Source organism: Rhinolophus ferrumequinum, chromosome 8 (assembly GCF_004115265.2).
Source record: "Rhinolophus ferrumequinum isolate MPI-CBG mRhiFer1 chromosome 8, mRhiFer1_v1.p, whole genome shotgun sequence".
NCBI classification, from domain to species: domain Eukaryota; kingdom Metazoa; phylum Chordata; class Mammalia; order Chiroptera; family Rhinolophidae; genus Rhinolophus; species Rhinolophus ferrumequinum.
In genome coordinates this window covers 47943303-47963988 of record NC_046291.1, presented here as the reverse complement: position 1 = coordinate 47963988, position 20686 = coordinate 47943303, and the positions used below count along the sequence as shown (strand labels likewise).

The window sequence follows — 20686 nt, the reverse complement described above, 5'->3', positions numbered from 1 at the left end:
TTTAGACATTAGCTTGGCAATCTAGAATAAGAAACTTGTGATTTATTGAACACATGTGCACACAGACACAAAGAGCTATTTTATAAGTTCATGTAAATTTATCTGCATGATACTCTATACTACCTTAGAATTTAAACTTCTGCAAGTCAGAATCTATATTGTTTTAATATACTCTGTATATCAGCACAGTGTACCTATATAACTAACATTAAACAGTAAGAAACCAACGTATTATTTCTCGGGAGCAATTTTGAAAAATATGGTAGTTGTCCTAGCATCTATTGGGAAATAACTATGTTATATACACTTTTTTTAAATTATTAGCTATTTCATAGTTTAATATAAACTATGTTTAATATAAAATGTACATGGGTACATTTAATGCATGGGTCCATGTATATGGGTACATTGTATATTACATGTACCCAATTGTAAAAAGGCATCAGACTAATACCTAATAGATAGCCATTCTGCCATAAAGCAGGACAGAGTGAGGAAGTTTTTCAGTCAGTCAACACTGGGCAGTGCAAAAAATCAGGTTGCAGGGGAATGATGTGAAAGAATTGCCAGTCAACTCAGGCTGTTAATCTGTATGATGTCCCTTTTTTGCTCCAACCAGCAGACCCTCAACAGGGTGATAACTGAACCCTTAAGGCTCCTGTGCAAAAGGACTCCTCTTACCTCGGCATCGAAGCGAGGGTCCTGGTAGGCATCACTGATGTTCACTGGGAGGCCTGTAGAAGCCACAAGCTCGGCAACGCTGTTGTTTATCAGCCAGTCAGAGTAGGATGATTTCTCCATGCTTTCTTTGAAACTGTCAGAACACCAACGCGGGTAGGAAGCAAAGAGAGAAACATAAGTCTGCTTGAAAGCAAGCCCTATACAACTACACTCAGAGCAGGATTATCTATCCTCATTAAGAAGAGGTAAGTGACTTCAGTCACAAAACAAGAGTGAGGTAGTTATCAGTAGCTATTTCAAAAAGACTTACCTGCTATAGCGTAAAATAATCAAAGACATGGGCAGAAATGATAGATTGTCTATGATCCGGAGAACAACTCTAGGTTGTATTTAGGCCCAAAGCAAGCAGACACAAGGTAGATAATCAGAGTTGACAAGAGCACGTCAATGCAGTGGCGTAAGTTCCACTGACCTCCCCAGCCCCCATAACTGAGCAGACTAGATGTCTGGCACCAAGAGAAATTAAACTCAAGAATGGGGGAAAAAATCAGAAAATAATTTGAGAATTTACAAACTTTTAAATGTAGCAAAAGAGTACGTCTAGATGATGTGTGTAATCTTAGAACTATGTTAACTGATTTTGCTAGTGTCAGAGCATGTTTCTTAACAACATCAAAAAAACCCCAATCATTTCCTACTTATAAAATCTCATTAGAAAACCTGTTTTAACTCGACTGACCCCTGACATTAATAATTCAAATTATATTCACATTTGATTGAACAAGGAATTTTATGCTAAATGATTTTGTGAATTTGCCCTTGTATCACCTTCACTACGAACACCAAATTTCAGAAATGTTGTAAAAATTGGTAAGATTCCCTACTCCTTCCCTCCCTGACTTTGTTTCTGCCCTAGGTACACACTGCCAGGAGTTGTAGAAATGCAAATTTGAATACCGTTCAAATTCGCAGTATCAAGGTATATTTTCATGGAGGACATTAGATTTGTGGATTAGAAGGCAATAACCGAAATTATGTAAAAGAATGCAAGAATACCAGGGCGCTGTTTTCCAAGTACACTCTATGGAACCCTGGATTCCAGGAGATGTTGTTAATAATAACTATTGACACAGCAGCCGTAATAACAACAACTCTTCTGGCTTTTAAATCCAAACTGCATTATATGTAAGAAAAACACTAAACACTGTACAGAGTCATTGTTGTTATGCAATAATGTGCCTGTGAGGAATTTGTGCCCTTCTGAGAATGCCAGGCACTGGCATGGAGAGGCCACCGGATGCATTAATTAGTGGGAAGCACAGGCATTATTTGCCATCATTAATATGTCTCATTTGTAATGATCGCCGGTCTGTATCTGATAAATTCAACATATATTGGTGGTGCTATTCATCCTTTATTGCATATTAAACATTGCTAGTACATAAACTTATTCTTTATGTATCACTGCCTGAAAAATGGAAGTTTTAATAAAAAGCTGAGTCTTGTCTTTCTCTGATGGTGTCTAAATCAAAGAAGTAAAAAGACCGAGGACTTCAAAGATAAGATGAAGCTTTTATTTTCTGAACAAAAAAAAAGTAGCAAGAAAAATGTCCATGTTTCATTTTCTCTTTGCTATATTATACCTGTGGCAAGTGAAATTTTATGTTGTGCTGCAATGAAAGCAAAATAGAGGAAGAAACGTGAGAATGCACCTGATATGAGGATCCAACTTAATGGAGTCATTTCTAAGTTTATAAAAGCGTGGGATTGAATGTTGATCATGACTTGCAGCAATGAATTGGTCTGTCAATTCACTCTGTGCTGTCTGTGTACTTTATTCCACACTACCATTTTTGAAAAGTGTTCTGTGACAAAATAGTGTGGAAAATGCTGACCTAGTGTGTGGTGGGAGGAAGAGCTGCAGCGGGACCTGGGGACGAGCCAGGGAAGGAACCTGAGAAAGGGTTTTGGTAAGGGGTGGCAGAGGGCCTCCAAAGGAGGAGCAAAGAAGGAACCAGTTTTACCAGCAAGTGTCAAAAACCTTTAAACCGGTTCTTTCAGGATGGGCAAGAGTTCAGCAAGAAGGATTGGAGGGGTGAGGAGGAAAGCACCGATGGAGGATGAAACAGCGGAAACAAAAGATACAAAGGCAGCAGAGAACAATGGTGTGTTCTTGGGACGCTGAGTAATCCCCTTTGATGACAGCACAGGATACATACTGTGGGCGAATAAGACAGAAAAGGAGTTCAGGGCTTAAAAGTGAAGGCTGTAACCAAGGAGCTGAGACCTTAGTGACAAGCAATGGGGAGCCACTTAAGAGTGCTGAGCAGGGAAGCAACACAATTTCAGCTGTGATTTTAGGAAGCTTATCCAGGAACAACGAGCAAGAAGAACTGGTTAAGAGAGACTGAAGTTGGGAGAGGTTCTTCTATACCACTGAAGCTGAGCCGCTGGCCACTCAGAAGGTACCGCAGAAGATTCCGCAGGGCTTGGTGCGCAAGCAGCAGTGGCTGACATTTTGCTCCTGCATGCCTGTGAATTATCAGCAGAAGTGACTTGTTTTCAGGAATGGGGAGATGAGGAAATATAACAGACATTCTGTCAGCCTAGAACTCATTATTCATGGTGAAAAATCCAGGACCAGAACCCATAGCAAGTCTTTCAGACTGTAAATACTAATACAGAGTTAGGATTATCTTCTGGGAGAATAAAATTGATGAGATCGCTCAGAGAATGTATAGCAAAATCTATATCTAGGAGAAGGAAGGAGAAGAAAAGCAGTAACAAAGGGAGAGAGGATATAGAGAAGAGGGAAAAAAGGAAAAACAAACTTATCATCACCCATGGTGGGCCAAGGGTCAGACTAAATCTTTTACCTAACTTATTTTTTTTGTCCTCACATAAGTCATGAGATGGGTACAGTTCTCTACATGTTACAGACCAGCAAACTGAGACTCAGAGATGCTAAATAATTTTCTTAAGTGGAGATAGGGTTTTCAGCTAAGTGTGACTCCAAAGCCCCAGATTATTCTGTTTATCCTGTTGCCTCTCAGGGAAAGAGTTAATGGGTCGGAGGACAGCAAGAATAGCAGGAAGGAATAGAAGGAAGGGCCAGTCAACATCACAAAGAGTTTCAGGGAGATGCTGCAGATAATAAACACTTCAGTCTGAGACTGCAGTCAAAGGAAGAGGGAGGAAAATACGTTGCATTTAATAATCCAGAGCTTTAATTTCCAAAGAAGATGATGATGGAAATACTCACGGAGCAGGGGCTCCTGAACGCCTCATGCTGAATGTAAAACATGCTTAGAATCTAGTTTAGTGCAGGCTGCATTTATATAGATATCATTAGAAAATTGTTGGACAGTATAGGAGGACCGACTATGCAAGGCACTGCACACAGGCACTACTGAGGTGGTTTCTAGAAAGTATAAGCTATCGTCTCTGCTCTCATGGAGATGGCCACCTGGATGGGGAGATGAGAGATAACCATACTGACATTTAAACAATGTGCAATGTAAATGCCTAGTTCAACTTTCAAATGAAAAATTTGTCACACGGCTGTGTTGACTAGTTGCCAGGTCAACGGTACCAATTATGAATGAGGAATCAGCAGAGAGAGGAAGAAACCACTTGAGGTGTGGTAATCTAGCCACGGCTTCACAGAGGAGGTGAGATACCAACTGACCCGTACCTGCAACAATGCAAACAGACTTTCTGAACACCACTTCTCCGTTTCTTCTGTTGAATGCTGCACAGGCACATCAATTAAGGCCCAGGGTGACAGAATGCCCAGAGAGAGAGTCAGGAAGGTTGACTTGTCATTTTAGTATTTATATTACATTCTGGCTTTTGCACCAGTTCAACATTCCAAATCCTAATGTTTTATTGTAATGTCAAATCATGACACTGAGTTAGAGCTTTCAAAACCTTGCTTCTTTTCTTAAAAAAATAAAGTATCTTGTTTTATGATTAAGACTATGAGTTTTAGAGTCAGATATACCTGATTCAAATGTCTATTTTGGCACTTCCAAGCAAAACGATCTCAGACAAGTTACTTACATGCCATCTTAAAATAAGTTATAACATTACTACTTAGATATCGTGCAGATTAAGGTAATAATTTATGCAAGTGTTTCCCCGAAAATAAGACCTAGCTGGACAATCAACTCTAATGCGTCTTTTGGAGCAAAAATTAATATAAACTTATATTACTGTCTTATTTTACTATAATATAAGACCCAGTATAATATAATATAATATAATATAATATAATAGTGGGTCTTAAATTGATTTTTGCTCCAAAAGATGCATTAGAGTTGATTGTCCCGCTAGGTCTTATTTTCAGGGAAACATGGTATCTAGCTCATAGTAAACATTTTTTTTAAAAGTATCAACATTTTAACAACATCTAAGGTAAATTCTGCATGTGACAGTATCCCTTTGTACATTTCATCAATGTAGTGTTGTGAATTTAATCACAAAGGGCCCAGATTATTTCTTCCTTATGAGGGACCCATCTGGCTTAAAGGATCAGCTATTTCTTAACCCTATAGTTGACCCTATAGGTCAATTCTTTCTGACTTATGAGGGCCCTTTTATTCTGTATATTTTCTTTCCAATCAAAAGGGTCAGGATTGATAGTTCCCAATAGGTCTTATGTTTTTAATAGGCTTTTGGAAGCTTAAATTAATATCCAAAATTGCATTAACCAACTTTGTAGAGCTCCCCAAATCTACAAATAACAAAGACCAACAAATCCAACACTAAGATTTTCATTTTGTGCCAGAACCAAGATAAGGAGTGTCACCACAGTTTGGAAACACATCAATAATTTGATTACTCTGCAGCTGGTGGGTACAAATGAAATCATGTCAACTCAGTGGATCTCAGCTCCCATGCACATCCCTGCAAGACCATAGACACCTCCAAGTCTTCTCCCCACCCCCAGTCTATAGGGAGACATTCTTTCATTTGAGGCACCTTGTCAAAGCCCACTGCTTCGAATCCACCTGAGGGAGGCAAGGCACTGGTTCCCAAGCTCTGCAGAGTATTTAGGCCCCTGGTGGTCTACATTGTCACAAGTTTCCTCATTAAACAGCCCCTTTTAGGGGTGAGCTGACCGTCTATATACAGATGGGTTCCTGTGGGCCAACTCTTTCTCTCAGCAAAAAGAAAAAGATGCTTATCAATCATCTGACGCACATGGACATCTGGTGTGAGTGTGGGTAGGTATGTATGTATGTTGCTAAGCTATTGCACACCAGAGCACTATAGAGAGAGGGAAAATGGCTTAGAATTCTTGACAACATTCATTTGCTGATGGAAACCAAAGGTTGGTTGAGAAACCATTAAAATATTTCCAAAGTTTGTCTGTTTTAATATCTGTCCATTTATATCTGTCCATTTATATCCGTTTTAATATCTGCTATTTTGACCCTTGTAAGTGAGGATATTTTTTTAAAAATGCGATTGAATGAAAAAAAGAAAACACATCAGAAAAAAAAATCTTTGAAATGCGTCTGAGAAAAGTAAAATAAATATAATGGTCATGTAAACTTCAGTGAAACTTCCTTAAAAAGCAAAATTAACCATTTAGCTTATTTTTAACTCTTAAAGAAGTAGACTCCCTAAGATCCAGATTCATTTAAAATAACAAGTGAATTGTAAAGAAATCCTTTAGCTTGTATTTTACTAGAACCAGATGCATAAGATGTAAGTTTTTAAGTGATGTAAGTTTTCCTATAAAAAGCTACAGTTTAGATTCTCCTTCAGCGGCATCTTGCTTCCAAGTGTGAGACACACACTGACTTCAAGCAGAGTTTCATGAGCTCAAATATACTGACTGTGAAGGGATAAAAGAGAATTGCCCTATTACAGAAAACACATAATTCCTGAAATGTGGCTGTCCCTGAAGTGAGGGTCAGTGAAGTAGATATAAACCTCGGAGTCGACAAGTTGCAGAGTAGTTTAGTACAAAAATCAATACAAGTAAAACAAAAAGACAAAATAAAATACCTCAGGACAAGTAACTTCACCATCTTCAACTGTCTGGAAAAAAAACTGTCTTAGCTAAAGTTTCAAACACAGAGAACTCATGAAAATAAACTTTAAATTACTTTTTAGAAATCTCAAAACGAGTCTCCAAATTGAAAAACAAAAGATCTGAATGAAGTGATATTAATGATTTGACTGTGTCTGTATTGACATTTTTGTTCTCAACACTAGAGTTTACTCTAGTCTTCACTAGAGACTCCTAAGACTTTACTCTTTCAAGAATGAGCATTGGTTGGACCCCTACTACATGCTAGACGGTGGTGGGATGAATCTTCCATAAAGTGATCAATAAGGGTTTTGACTTTTTGCTGAAAGGAGTTGACACATGGGAACATCTCTATGCGGATGGCCAGCTCAGTCCTGCACTTACCTATACAGAAAGAGGTACAGGCAGAAACTAAAGGCCCATATCTTCAATGAGCTCCCTAACAATGACCATGTATTGTGATTAATACCCGGAAGGCAGGATGTACAAGATATTATTGGAACAGAGAAAAGAAGGGTCAGTTCTGTTTGGGTTGGGAGTGGTATTTGGGGAAACACTTCACAAAGGAAGTTGGTCTAAACTGGTCTTTGTAGCATTAGTAAGAATTCATCTGGCAGAGAAAGTAAAAACAATTCCGACACAACCACACATGAGTAAAGCTTTAGAAGTGTGAGGTTTTTTTCTGTATTGATAAGATAAATAGTTGAGCTAAAAGTTAGGAAACATGGTGGAAGTGATGAGTAAAGCTACAATAGAAAGGACCAACCAATACATTACGTGGGTCCGTGCACATATTTTGTATCTATAACCACATATGTACTGATGATTCCCACATCCATAGCCGCAGCCCATTGAGTCCCAAGTTCCCTACATACATATATCCAAGCACTTTCTGGACATTCGTCTTGATTATCCCCAGGCTCCTCGAATTCAACATTTTCACGAATGAACTAACACACTTTCCTTGATGTGCTAACAAGCATTAATAAAAATTGTTACTATTAACTAAAAAGAGATCATTGGGTTACGAATAGAAGTTTCTACATACTTGTATGTAGACATAATCTGTGTTGTCAGTGTCGAGTAATGATTGTTAATCATCACCCTCTGACAGCTTGAGTGTTATCTCGTTGAGGGAGGATTCAGAGACGCGAAGAGTCAGAAAGCCCAACGACTCTTTAGGACAGACATGTTTTATGCTTTGCAAATAAAAACTGATTTTTTGATCTATAGGTTGTGCTTGGGACTATTTGCCATTTTGCTTCATTGACTGTTTGAACTTTGGTTCACAAAGAGAAACTCCATTTCTCACTTTTTCTTCTCAGGTAAACCTGTGTATCCCTGAGCCCGTCCTGAAGCGTGTGCAACATTATTTGAAGTTATCTTTCAATTAAGAGATTAAGGAACTAAGTCAATACCAGTGGGACTCAAAGCTAGGGCCCCAGCAGGAGAGTCTCAAACACCTAGAACTGGGGCATTAATAATCTCCTACTGGCTTCCGTATATCTTTGAAGATTACCAAATAAGTCTTTAGTCATAAAAAGTAATGAGGGAACATGTAATTAGCAAGCAGAACCAGCTGGTCAGTTCTTACTCTATGGTAGGAGAGGAAGATGCTCTAACTTGCAAAAGTTCCTGAAGCTTATCATGCATGACCTATGAACAGTTTTGCCTTTAAAGTCTTGCCTGAGGAAACTTCATCATACTCTTATTTCTCTCAGTTTAAGCATTCTATGAGTTACCAGAAATTAAGACATAGGGACCAAGGAACACATTTTCTATCCTTGATTTCCTCAAGTTATACAATTAGGATGAGATTTTTTACCCCAAGGAGTTGGTGTCACTTTGGGAAAGTGACTCTATGATGGGTGTCAAATGGCATTGCTGTGAGTGGTCGGTGTCTACAATTTTGCATTATACAGTGACAACTGCTTGGTTTTACAGTCAAGCAAATCTAGAGGGTTTTTTTTTTTTGTTTTTGCTTTTGTTTTTGTATCTTGGTTCAACATTTCTTAGCGATGAAACGACAGCTAAAGCTTTAATAACTCTAATGCTTAGTTTCCATAATGGAAAATAGGGGAAATAAAACCCGTTTACAGGGCTGTTTTAAGGATACCATAAAATAATGTTGAAGAATGCACAGCACATAGAAACCTCTTAATAAATATCAGTTCCTTATATCACAAAGATATTTCTTTTATTAAAGACATTAAGGTAAGGCATGCTTTGCTTAATTGCTTATTTCCTGAGGCAGCAGAGATGTGACTGTTTGTGACTGTGGCATCGTTGTCAGATTTGGAAAGGTACTGAGGAGAAAAGGTGCTAGCTGGCAAAATTGTTGATAATAGAGCACACGATTAAAATGCTACCCTGTTAGATAGCTCAAATAGCCCCTCTACAGTCTCTCTTTGGGAGTTTTGTGACCTCCATCCATCTCTTCTGGACTGACAGCATACCGTCCCAGTAAGTCCTGGGCATCTGTCTACACAGCAAGAAAGGAGTAGTAGACTCAATGTGTTAAAATATTAACTAAAGCATGTTAAATGAGAGACCTACAAAAGTAAGAGAGTCAAATATAAAAGCCAATTGTTAAGGCTTTTGAGTTGCCATAATTCTATTTACTGTGTAGCATCAATCCAAGGGACAGCTGACCTACATAGGCTACTTTATTATGTTTGATCTCAGTACTTATTCATGTGTCTTCTTGTTCATGGAATGTTTTTGTAGATCTCATTCTCATCTGTGACAGTTTTACCAGAGTGACAAACCCACTGATCTGAAATAAACAAGGATAATGAGAAGGTTTGTCTTTCACTTGAGTTTTCATGTTCAAAGACAGGAAAAAGAAAAAAAAGAAGAAACTATATATGTTTAAGACGTAAAGGTTAGATGCTTGGGAAATATGTGTGCTTGAGTTTCTTAAGAGTTTGGAAGATACATAACTTCATTACAAATATTTCCTCTCCTTCACTGATGTGTAATTTTTATAACTAGCATCATATAAATGGGGCATAGACACATACACCACGAGTATAATGGAAGGTATTTATAAAATGCAGTTATTACGGGGGAAAGCATGCAAGCCCGGAAGTATTGAAAGTGACATGGTTCCCTGAGAGGTATGCTTAGGTTACCTATAAAGTGATTCAATGGAAACATCGTAACTTCATAACACTGTATATTTCTGGGGACAGGAAGCAGAAAAAAATCTAGGTGATTATGTACAATGGAACTTCATGGTAAAGAAGTAGCCTTGATACCAAGAAGGAGCCTCAGAGCTCAGTCTCTGGTACTAGTTTAGTCTTGCATTGAGCTAACTCAGACCTACTGAGACACTTCCTTGCTAAACAAATGAAAGAGGGTAGAAATGAACCTCCGGAGCCATCTGGATCTTTTTTCTTCAGTTAGCAACACTAAATATTGTCGTAAGGAGGCTCAGCAGCCCTGACTTTGCTAGGCCCTGGACAGCTAAAAAGAATGTCCTTGTTTAAAGGTTCTTGTTTAAAGTTACATAGGAGCATAAATCTTGCTTGTGTTCCAAGATGTCTGGTGGTAGTGATGACGGAGCTATTTTAATTTTTAATGTTTCAAATGTTTTATTCATTTCCTTGAAATCAGAAGTTATTACATTTTTATTTATACCGTGTTTCCCTGAAAATAAGACCTAGCCAGACCATCAGCTCAAATGCGTCTTTTGGAGCAAAAATTAATATAAGACCCAGTTTATATTATATTATATTATATTATATTATATTATATTATATTATATTATATTACATTACATTGCATTATATAATACCCAGTCTTATATTATAGTAAAATAAGACAGGATCTTATATTACTTTTTGCTCCAAAAGATGCATTAGAGCTGATGGTCCGGCTAGGTCTTATTTTTGGGGAAACACAGTATAAAACACCCACCACATGTTTCCTAGCATATCCTTCCCAGCACAGTAGAAAAAGGAAAATCCATGAAGAATAAAGTAGAAGAAAGAAGATATATTCATGATATACTGTGGAAATATTCTATATTATATCAGTGTATAGGTTTGCCTAACATTCCCTATTGTTTTAGGTGATAGAGAAATTAAAAAGTAGGTAAAAAGAAAAGGAGAAACCTTCCAAATTGGCAGAGTAAGAACCACTGAAAATCTGTTCCTTTGTAAAAGCAGTGGGAACACTAGCAAAAATTGTCCAAATTAACTTTTTGAGAACTCTGGAAATTAAGGAAAGGCTTACAAAATTCCAAGGAGTGTTTATTCAAGAAAAACAGTTGAATCTCTGTGAAGACAGCAAGTTTTGTGGCATTTTAATTTACTTATTCCAGTCTCTCTCTCCCCAACAGTAGGGTAGCTGTGAAAACTAACAGCCTCATAATCATGTTAGCTGTGAAAAACTGCAGCTTAGCATTCATTGGCAGGAAAACAAACAAACAAACAAACAAACAAACAAACAAACAACAACAAAAAAAACAGGTATGGAGCTCCCCCCAAGTCCTATCCCCAGAGAATTGTCATTATTTGACCTGTTTGGCAGCTCCATGAAAATCTCCACTTGCAGAGCTTGTCTTTATTTGACGTGGCTTGGAGCCTGCTCACTGAGAACAGCCTTTACCCTTGGGCATTTGTGGAAAAAAAACAGCAGCAATTGCTTACTTAACATTGCAACTGCCTTAGGGGGATAACAATTGCAGCTGACAAGAAAACTTAAAAGGAGAAGTATAGGAATGAAATATTCTTAGGGGGCTTTGATAAACTATGACATATTCCTGGAAACCTAGAAGTACTTGTACATACATACTTGTGGAATTGTATGTATTTCTGGGAAAGTTCTGATCTTGAAGTTCAGTAAGCAGAAAGTGAAAGCTAAGTAAACTTCTTGTCAGAATTTAAAGTATTCCCCAGATGCACATAGATCCTCTCAGCAAGACTGGGAGACTTACTGGTTCAAGGCTTTCAAGGAAATCTTAGTCACATCATTAGCTGACAATTAAGCTAACCAAGAAGGGAATTCAATTGCCACATACAACAAATAGTTCAGGAATTAAACAACAAACAGCAAAAACAACAATAATAGCAACAAATAGAAACAATAACAATTCCTGGAGTGAGTGAGGAGTAGATCTGATTTCCAGAGCTTCCACATTATATTATTTAAAATATTCAGTTTGCAACAAAAAATAATGAGACATACAAAGAAACGGAAAAGTACACAGGAAAGAAAAGCAGTCAATAAACACTTTTTCCCCATGGCGGGGGGCGGAGGGCAAAGGGGGAGTAGTCAATAGAAACTGTCCTTGAATAAGCCCAGATGTTGGACATAAAAGACACAGACTTTAAAAGAGCTTTTATAAACATGTCAAAAATACTAAAGAAAACCATACCTAAAGAACTAAAGGAAAATATGAAAACAATGTCTCACCAAATATAGAATATTAATAAAAAGATAAAAATTATATAAAAGAACCAAATAATAGTTCTGGAATTGAATAGCACAATCAGTGAAATGAAAATTTCACTGAGAGGGTTCAACAGCAGCTGTGAGAAGCCAGAAGAAAGAATCACCAAGCTTGAAGAAGATAGGTGAATTGAGAATAGCTAGCTTTCGGAACAGGAAGAAAAAAGAGCAAACAAAAATGAATAGAGTCTCAGAGACATATAAGACTCCATCAGGCATATGAACAATATGCACAATAGGAGTCTCAGAAGGAGAAAAGAGAAGGACAAGGGACAGAAAGAATATTTGAAGAAATAATGGCTGAAAATTTCCCATATTGATTAAAATTTATATATTCAAGAAGCTCAACAAACTTCATGTAGGATAAACTCAAAGGGATCTACACCGAGGCACATCCTGATCAAGCTTTTGAAATCCAGTGAAAAAGAGAGAATCTTGAAAGCAACAGGAGAGACATAATTCATCATGTACAAATGATCCTCAATAAGATTAAAAGCTCCATGATCAGAAACCAGGGAGGCCAGAAAGCAACTGAGTGACAGATTCAAAGAGCTAAAGAAAGACTGTCAAGCAAGAATTATATACCCAGAAAAATTACACTTCAAAAATGAAGACAAAATTAAGACATCCTCAGATAAACAAAAACTGAGAAAATTCATTGCCAGTAAACCTCAAGTAAACATGAAGTGAAAGGGCATTAGAGAGTAATTTGAAATTAGCGGCGCAAAACAACAGCTGTTTATATTTTCACAATTCTGGAGATCGGAAGTTTGTCGTGGCATAGTTGGATTTACTGCTCAGGATCTCACAAAGCCAAAATCAAGGCATTGACAGAACTGCATTCCCTTCAGGGCGCTCTGGGGAAGAATCAAGGTCATTCAGGTTGTTTGAAGAATTCAATTGCTTGTAGTTAAAACACTGAAGTCCTGGTTTCCTTGACACGTGGCACACTCTATACTTAAGCCAGCACTATGTGTCGAATCCTGCTCCTGCTCTGAACCTCTCTGACTTCCCCCTTCTGCCACGTCTCTGACTTCCTTTTTGTCTTCATCTGGGAGAAACCATGTTTAAGGTCTTGTGATTACATTGGGCCCACCTAGATAATCCAGAATAATTTCCGTATTTTAACACCAATTAATTAATAACCTTAATTACATTTGCAAAGTCTCTTTGGCCATATAATGTAACATAGTCATAGACATGACAACAGAGGATGAAGATTATGGGGGCCAAAATTCTGTCTATGTCATTTAGTTTGATTTTGTTGTTTAAGTTAAAGATGGTGGCAAATTTTAACCATTTCATATTATGCATGTCATCATGTTGGAGTGCTACATTTCGTAATCTATGTTCTTGATGTCGACCATTTTAGCACCCTTGACATTGACAAGTATGTCAAAAGACATTGGGATTTTCTATTTGACTAAATTCATAGTTTCCTTTTTTTCCCCTCAGTTGGATCACCTGTCACTAGAAGTTAAGCAGATCCCAATACATTGCAAGTTTCTGACAAACTGACATTTCACTTTAATAACAGTACTGCATCATGCATGAATTTGGTTACACCAGGCTCTTATTGTTTTTGAAATTTCTTTCATTTCCTGTGAGAGCTTTGGAAATTTTTCCTGTCTTTACCTGCATCTTTGCATGTTGTAGGTGATTCTTTTGTATATATTCACATATATATATTTATGTATTTATATGAATATATACTATATATGTATATATATGGCACAACTTCATCTACTTGTAAGTTTCTTCCTTGGTTGTTGCTTTGAAAGAATATAAAGACACGTGGTCAGTTTTCCAACAATAAATATTTTTATCACTAATATCAAATTTATACTCCACGTCTTATTTCCACGTTTTTTGCAAAACAATAACTTTACATTTCAATGCTGATCATAGTAAAATGTTGCTGACGACGTTAAACAGCATCTAAACCCAATTAAGACCTTGGTCTTAAGAGACTGAGCTTTAGATGGCAAAGAGAATTTCCTCCCAGCATAATCTTTCAGGAAGGCAGGTAGTATTGCCAGAAGTATTGCTTTCAGACTGTAACATCTGTGAGATAAATAAGACAACATACATCTGACAGATACTAGACTTTCAATAGCAGTTAATTCTCTTTTCCTAATTAAATAAGAAATCACTATAATGTACAATAGTGGAGTCACAGAATCAGAGCTTCCTGGAACTTTGTTTTTGGAAAAGACATTTAGTAGACATCATCGGTTTTATCTTCCTCATTTAATAACTGAGTATATTAGTCTCCTAGGGCTGCTATTACAAATTACCACAAACTTGGTGGTTTACAAGAGAAATTTATTCCCTCTCAATTCTGGAGGCAGAAGACCAAAATCAAGGTATTGGCAGAGCCATACTCTCTCCAGGAGGGCTAGGGGAGAACTTTTTCTTGCCGTTTCCAGCTTCTGGTGGCTCCTTGTGTTCCTGGGCTTGTAGCTACCTCACTGCATTCTCTGTCTCTGTCTTCACCTGGTCTTCCCCTCTGTGTTTCTCTATGTCCTCTCCTCTCCTTATGAGGATACCCGTTATTGGATTTGCTGCTCAGCCTATATCTAGCATGATTTCATCTCCAGATCCTTAATTAATTACATATGCAAGACTGTATCTCCAAATAAGGTCCCATTCTGAGGTTCCAGATGGACATACATTTTGAGGAGACACTGCTCAACCCAGTACACGGAGAATCAGGTTTTACTGAAATAACGTTTAAAATAGAACAAATTTCTAATCTTAAATATGCCTATTTGAGTCTTAAAAGATCTTTAATCTTCTCTATCTGCATATTCTCAGAAGTAGCCTATAAAAACATGAATTTTTGGTTTTGTGAGGTAAAAGTCACTTCTGAGTGGCTGCACAGAGAAGCTTTTGGAATAGATCAGAGCTCCAGTAGCAACTGAAGACAGCAAGCAGAATATCGCACAAAGGACAAAGCAGGTATTATAATTTAAAACTGAGTATAACTTACAGTTCATACAAATCCTTAGTTTTCCATCCCCGGGAATTTCCCACTGGCCGTGTTTTTCCCACAACTTTCAGCCTGTACGCATGTTTCTTGCCCGCCTTGGTCCTTGAAGACTTTGTTTGCCTCTTGGTCCTTGAAGACTCTTATGCCTTCATTTTTTCCTGAAATCTCTTCTTGGACTACTTTTAAATTCAAACACCTATACAGTTTCCTATTTCTGCTATAACACATTACCATAAATTTAGTGGCTTTAAATGGCATAAAGTTGTTATCTTGTAACTGCAGAACCAGCTCAAAATGGTCCTATCCAGTTTAATGAGACACTGAGCTGTTTTTCAGAGACCACAGACCAAAACCAAGTCATGCAGCTAAACCATGTGCAGTGGAGAGAACTTTGACATCCAGCTGCACTCAGAACCAGACTCGCCTCCTCCTCCCTGTCCCCCACCCACATGGAACAAAAGGACCAGGACATAACTGAAATTGAACACCAGAACCCTTTCAGAAGTTAAGGGTCCATTGTCCAGCAAGATCTGCTGTGGACGCCTCTTTGCCATAAATGGCCAAGTTCCAATGTCCTCCAATTAAAACTTTTCACACCAGCAATTCCACATACCTGTTCCCCGCAACCCTTTAGAAAGTCTTATCCTAGTGCAGTGAGCAACATGGATTTCAGGTACCAGTAGGTCTCCCATCCTCTTGGTCCATGCCTTCTTGATCAATAAACATTTCTTTACTCCAAACTCTTGACATTTTGACTTTTGGCCTTTTGAAGCATCAGACACATCAGACACATAAGATTGGTAACAATCTTAACATTCTGACAATTCTCCACGGGCAAATCCATTTCCTTGTCTTTTTCAGCCTGTGGAGGCTAACCATATTCCTTGGTTCATGGCCTTATTCCTCCATCTTCAAAGCCAGCACTGGCAGGTCTTTCTCAAACTGCGTCCCTCTCCCCTCTGCTTATGTCATCACACCTCCTCAATTTACAAAGACCCTTATAATTACACTGGACCATCAGATAATCCAGGATTATCTCCCCATTTCACCATTCTTAATCAGATCTGCAAAGTTCATTGTGCTGTGCAATGTTTCCAGGTTCCATGGATTAGGAGACGGATATCTTGAGGTATGTATGTGTGTGTGTGGGGGGAGGGGCATTTTCCTGCTTACTATATACCCTCATCTTTTTAACCAGAACATTTTAGGTCTCCACCCTCCAGACTGACCTGCATGCTCAAAAACTCTTAAACAAAGGGTCTTGTTCTTGAGCTGTTCTGAGATTTCTAGCTTTAGATTCCCCCTTCCCTTTCCAACCAAAACAAATGAAAAAATACAGTGTAAACTTTAAGTTAAAAAAAGATTGTTTCCCACTGAAATAAATTTTGTCCCCTCAACTCCTATATTCCCAGAAGGCTGACATGGTTACAGAGCTTGGGTTTTAAGTAACAACATTTCCACTACATTCAATTTAATGATTATGTGAAAAATTGCTTTAGTCAAGTGTTACCATCTAGAAATTATACACATTTGGCTTTTTTTTCACCGTAAGTAGAAAAGCTGAGAAAGAACAATTTCTGAAGTATTCATATTTGTACTTGGAGCTACATCAACAGATTCTGGTCAAATATATTTTAAACTAAATAAAATTTTCTAACTATTAAGACATCCATAAATGTTCTTTTCCATTTCTAAATATATGCGATTATTCAAACTACCTTCTAAGTATATACGATTATTCAAAGTATATATGATTATAAAAGAAAGTTTATTCAGACCAAATATTCTTAAATTAGGCTTCTTAGGAAAGGTCCTAAAAGAGGTGAGGAGTCAAATGGATCACATTAAATCTTAATTTTTTTTAAAAAGCCAGTATTGACAACCTAAGATGATTATAAATAATCAAGGCATTAACAGTATTATATTTGGAAAAAGAGAGGTACATGTCTCTTTCTAATCTGTTTTGATGCTGGAAAAAAATGAAAAATCATGTTCCATTCTGGGAAACGCCACTTTAAGAAGTACTCTGGCAAGCTAGGGAACGTCGGGGGAGAATAAAAAGGGTGGTGAAGAGTCTGGGTACCATGAAATATGAAAACAGTCTAAGAATAGCAGTTGCTGACCTGGGAAGGCAAGAAGAGTGGCTCTGTGGCAGTCTTCCAGTACTGAACCATTGCCATGTCGTGAGGCAGTAGATTTTAGTTTGCCATTCCTCATCCTTCTCCCACACTACCGCCCAGATGATTTTTTAATACACAAATCTCAATATGTCACTACCTGTCATTACTCCCCTATAAGCAAGCAGACATGTAGCCAGTCTCCAGGCCAATAAAGAGTTTGAGCATGTCAGAAGAACCTGATAGGTACCTTACCCCAATCAGATGGCATTCTGGGCAGCTGGATGCCCTCAGGAAGAGTTAAGGGCAATCACCATCATTATGATGACACTTGTGACAACAACTCACAGCCCTCATTACAGTTCCTGAAACACGCCATGTTCACTCTCTCACCTCTATGCCTCTGTTTACGATGTTTCGTCTCTGCAGGAGGTAGTCCATAACTTCCCGTCATCGTATAGGACCTAACTGAAACCCTACCACCTCTGAAAACTTTCCCAAAGGATTACCTTACATTTCTCCTCAGATGAGTTAATAAGTGTCCCTGCCCCCAATCGATAAAATCTCACCCAGCACAAACCTTTTATAGCAAGTATTGAATTGCTTTGCAGTCATTGATTTACTTGATAGCATGACATGTGAGCCTAACCTGAGACACATCTATCCACGAGGCGGCATTTATTTGCATGAATTGATATGCATGGAGGGGAAGGGATTGTGAGGAAGAGATTTTGAGTATCTAAGCCTGGTAGCTACGATGGAAGAAAGTTGGGGAAATCAAGAGAAAACTGAGTGGCTGGCTCTCAGTCTGGGGTCTGATTCCTAAGCCTGGCTTCATGGACTAAATCTGAGTCCTATGGAGAAGGAAAGGCTGCCGACAAAAGCTTGAGGAGCTAAAAGGCTTGTGAAAAATGAGGAACATGCAGGCCTGTGTAGTGGCCAGGCCACAATCGATAATACCTGGTAGGAAAAGGGAGCTTCTGCACAAATTACCCGCTTCTTCCCCTTCTGCACAAATTACCCAGGCTTGCTCGGGTTTGGAAAGGGCATCAGTGCACCTGAGACAGTGTGTGGGTGCGGGGGAGCTGGTGCACTGCACTGCTGAGGAGTCCAGTTACGCCTACAGGAATTCTGAAAGGCCCAGGAAGCCCATGTCCAGCAGATGCTGCTCTGCCACGTCTAGAGGAGGAGGATTTAGGGGTGAGCACTTGGGAGAAATGATGACTTAGCAATAAAATGGGGTGGGGATTTTGTTGTTGTTTTTTTTGTTTGTTTGTTTTTAAATCTTGGGGGTTCTCAGAACTACTTAAAGAGTGGCTTTTGCAATGGGCTGTGGGTCTTACACTACAAGGGAAAAATGACCAAGCCGTAAAGTATAAATTAGCACTGTTAATTGGACTCTATTTATAGCCATGGTCTGGAGGCCTGGTGAAATCTGGTTTTGGTTATATTCTTAACTTACTCCTACTGCTGGCCTTGAGATCCTTGTGAGCTGAGACTATTGATTTTTAATAAAATCTCTGTAACCCAGTTACCTATTAGAGAACCCAGCAGAGTAGGTACTGCATATATGGCTATTGAATGAAGAAATCAAGTTAATCAAAGAATATCTGCAACAAACAAATTTAGAACAAATTGGTGGAAGTTATAGGAATATATTCAAATGCCTTTCTAACATAGCTTTCTAACAATTGGAGCTCCTATCACTAGAAGAAGCCCTTCATAACAGGGAAAATCTTATCACTGGAGGAGCTGTCAAGGGCATCATAGAAGAGGAACACACCTCATGGAGCAAGAGGGATCATATCCTTTCCAACTCTCAAATTGTTTGGTATTAATTACATGGAGACCAAGAGGAGACTGGCCATGACGAAGAAGTTAGCCACATAAAACAATAAGCAGAAATGATGAGTCAGCAGCAAAATCAGTATTTAAAAAAGTCTTCAAGAACTGTCTGTAAAAATCAGCAAGCCTTAAACCAGCATTCATCAGATCTAAAATAGAACCCTGAAACATTTTTGCACAAAGCCATAGACATTATCTTCAAAAGCGATCCTATTACAACTCTGAGTGATGTCCAGAGGACGACGCTATCCGATGGACGTTATCTATAGTGAAGATATGAAGTGATCACAGGTTAAAGGAAAAAAATTTACTAGGTGTTGAGAATAGGCTGTGATTTGTAGACTCATAGCTTGTTTCAATGTCTCTTCCATGGCCACTGGCGAAGTAAATGCTAGAGCCACTTGTCTTTGTTCCTTTAACTTCCAATCAATGATGGAAGGACCCCACGTCTACAAGAGGAAAATTACTAGACGATGCAGGAAAGGTTCTTCTGAGATAAATGAACACATTACATTAATTTAAATGCCATAAATAGAATGATGAAGAGGACTATCTCATAGTGTCAAAGTTCAAAGGCACTTTTCAAATGTCTCTTTAAAAAAATCTGACCTTTCTTTCTTTATTGTCAGAGGGTTTGCCAAGGGCAGTCTGGGCCTTGGGCCATTTCATTTTGACATGGAAGTCCTTTCAGCATTAAACATAATCAAAAGGCTAGCAATATTTAACTCTGCAGTGACCATGAATACAGCAGTATAGAAAAGAACAATATTGAAGTAATAGGATTTCAAAGGTTGTGTTTTAATAATGCCATAAAGCTTTCCCCATCGTATGTGAGACAGGTAACTTATATGAGGCCAGGACGAGCTGAAGGAGCAAGCATGAATGGATATTTTTTCTAATGTATTTCATGTAATTTTACATAAAATTTTTAGGAAAATTGCTGAGTATACCACTAGTAATTTTCTATGTCTAAATATCTTTTCAAAGTATAGATTACCTAACATTAGATATAGACATTGACATAAATACATTTGCATAAAAACAAAAACCTCTTACAAAGGTCTCTTTTTTCCTATTTTAAGGTATAATTTACAGACAGTAAAATTTACCCTTTTAAATGTACAGTTCTGCAAGTTTGACAAATGCAGTTGTACAACCACTATCACAAACAAAATACAGAATAGTTTCATCACAACCCAAAATTCCACTGTACCCTTTTGGACTAAACCTCTCTCTCCATTTCCATAGTCTAACACCTGCTGATCTGCTTTCTGTTCTTATATTTTGCCTTTTCAAGAATGTCCTATAAAAGGAATTATACAGTATGTAACCTCTTTTAAGCTTCATGCACTTGGTAAAATGTAACTAAATAAAGTGTCATGTTAATTTATTTATTTCTATTTTCTGGTAATGATATATATATATATATATATATATATATATAATCAAATTACCCTTGAATATTACATCTTGAAACAGGTACTATCCAGGGGGCCTTTTGAATACATAGATCTCTAGGACTTCACTTTTAACATACTGAATCAAAATCTC

The 20686-nt window shown here is 37.9% G+C and overlaps 1 protein-coding gene across 1 annotated transcript in view; it reads right to left on the bottom strand.

Annotated features, from left to right (window-relative positions):
• Window positions 1–20686, bottom strand: part of PDE11A (phosphodiesterase 11A) — a 319917-nt gene that overhangs the window by 158884 nt on the left and 140347 nt on the right. Inside the window, exon 6 of the mRNA XM_033111416.1 lies at window positions 682–814. Within this exon, the coding sequence (XP_032967307.1) occupies window positions 682–814 (133 nt within the window). The remainder of the gene's footprint in view (window positions 1–681; window positions 815–20686) is intronic.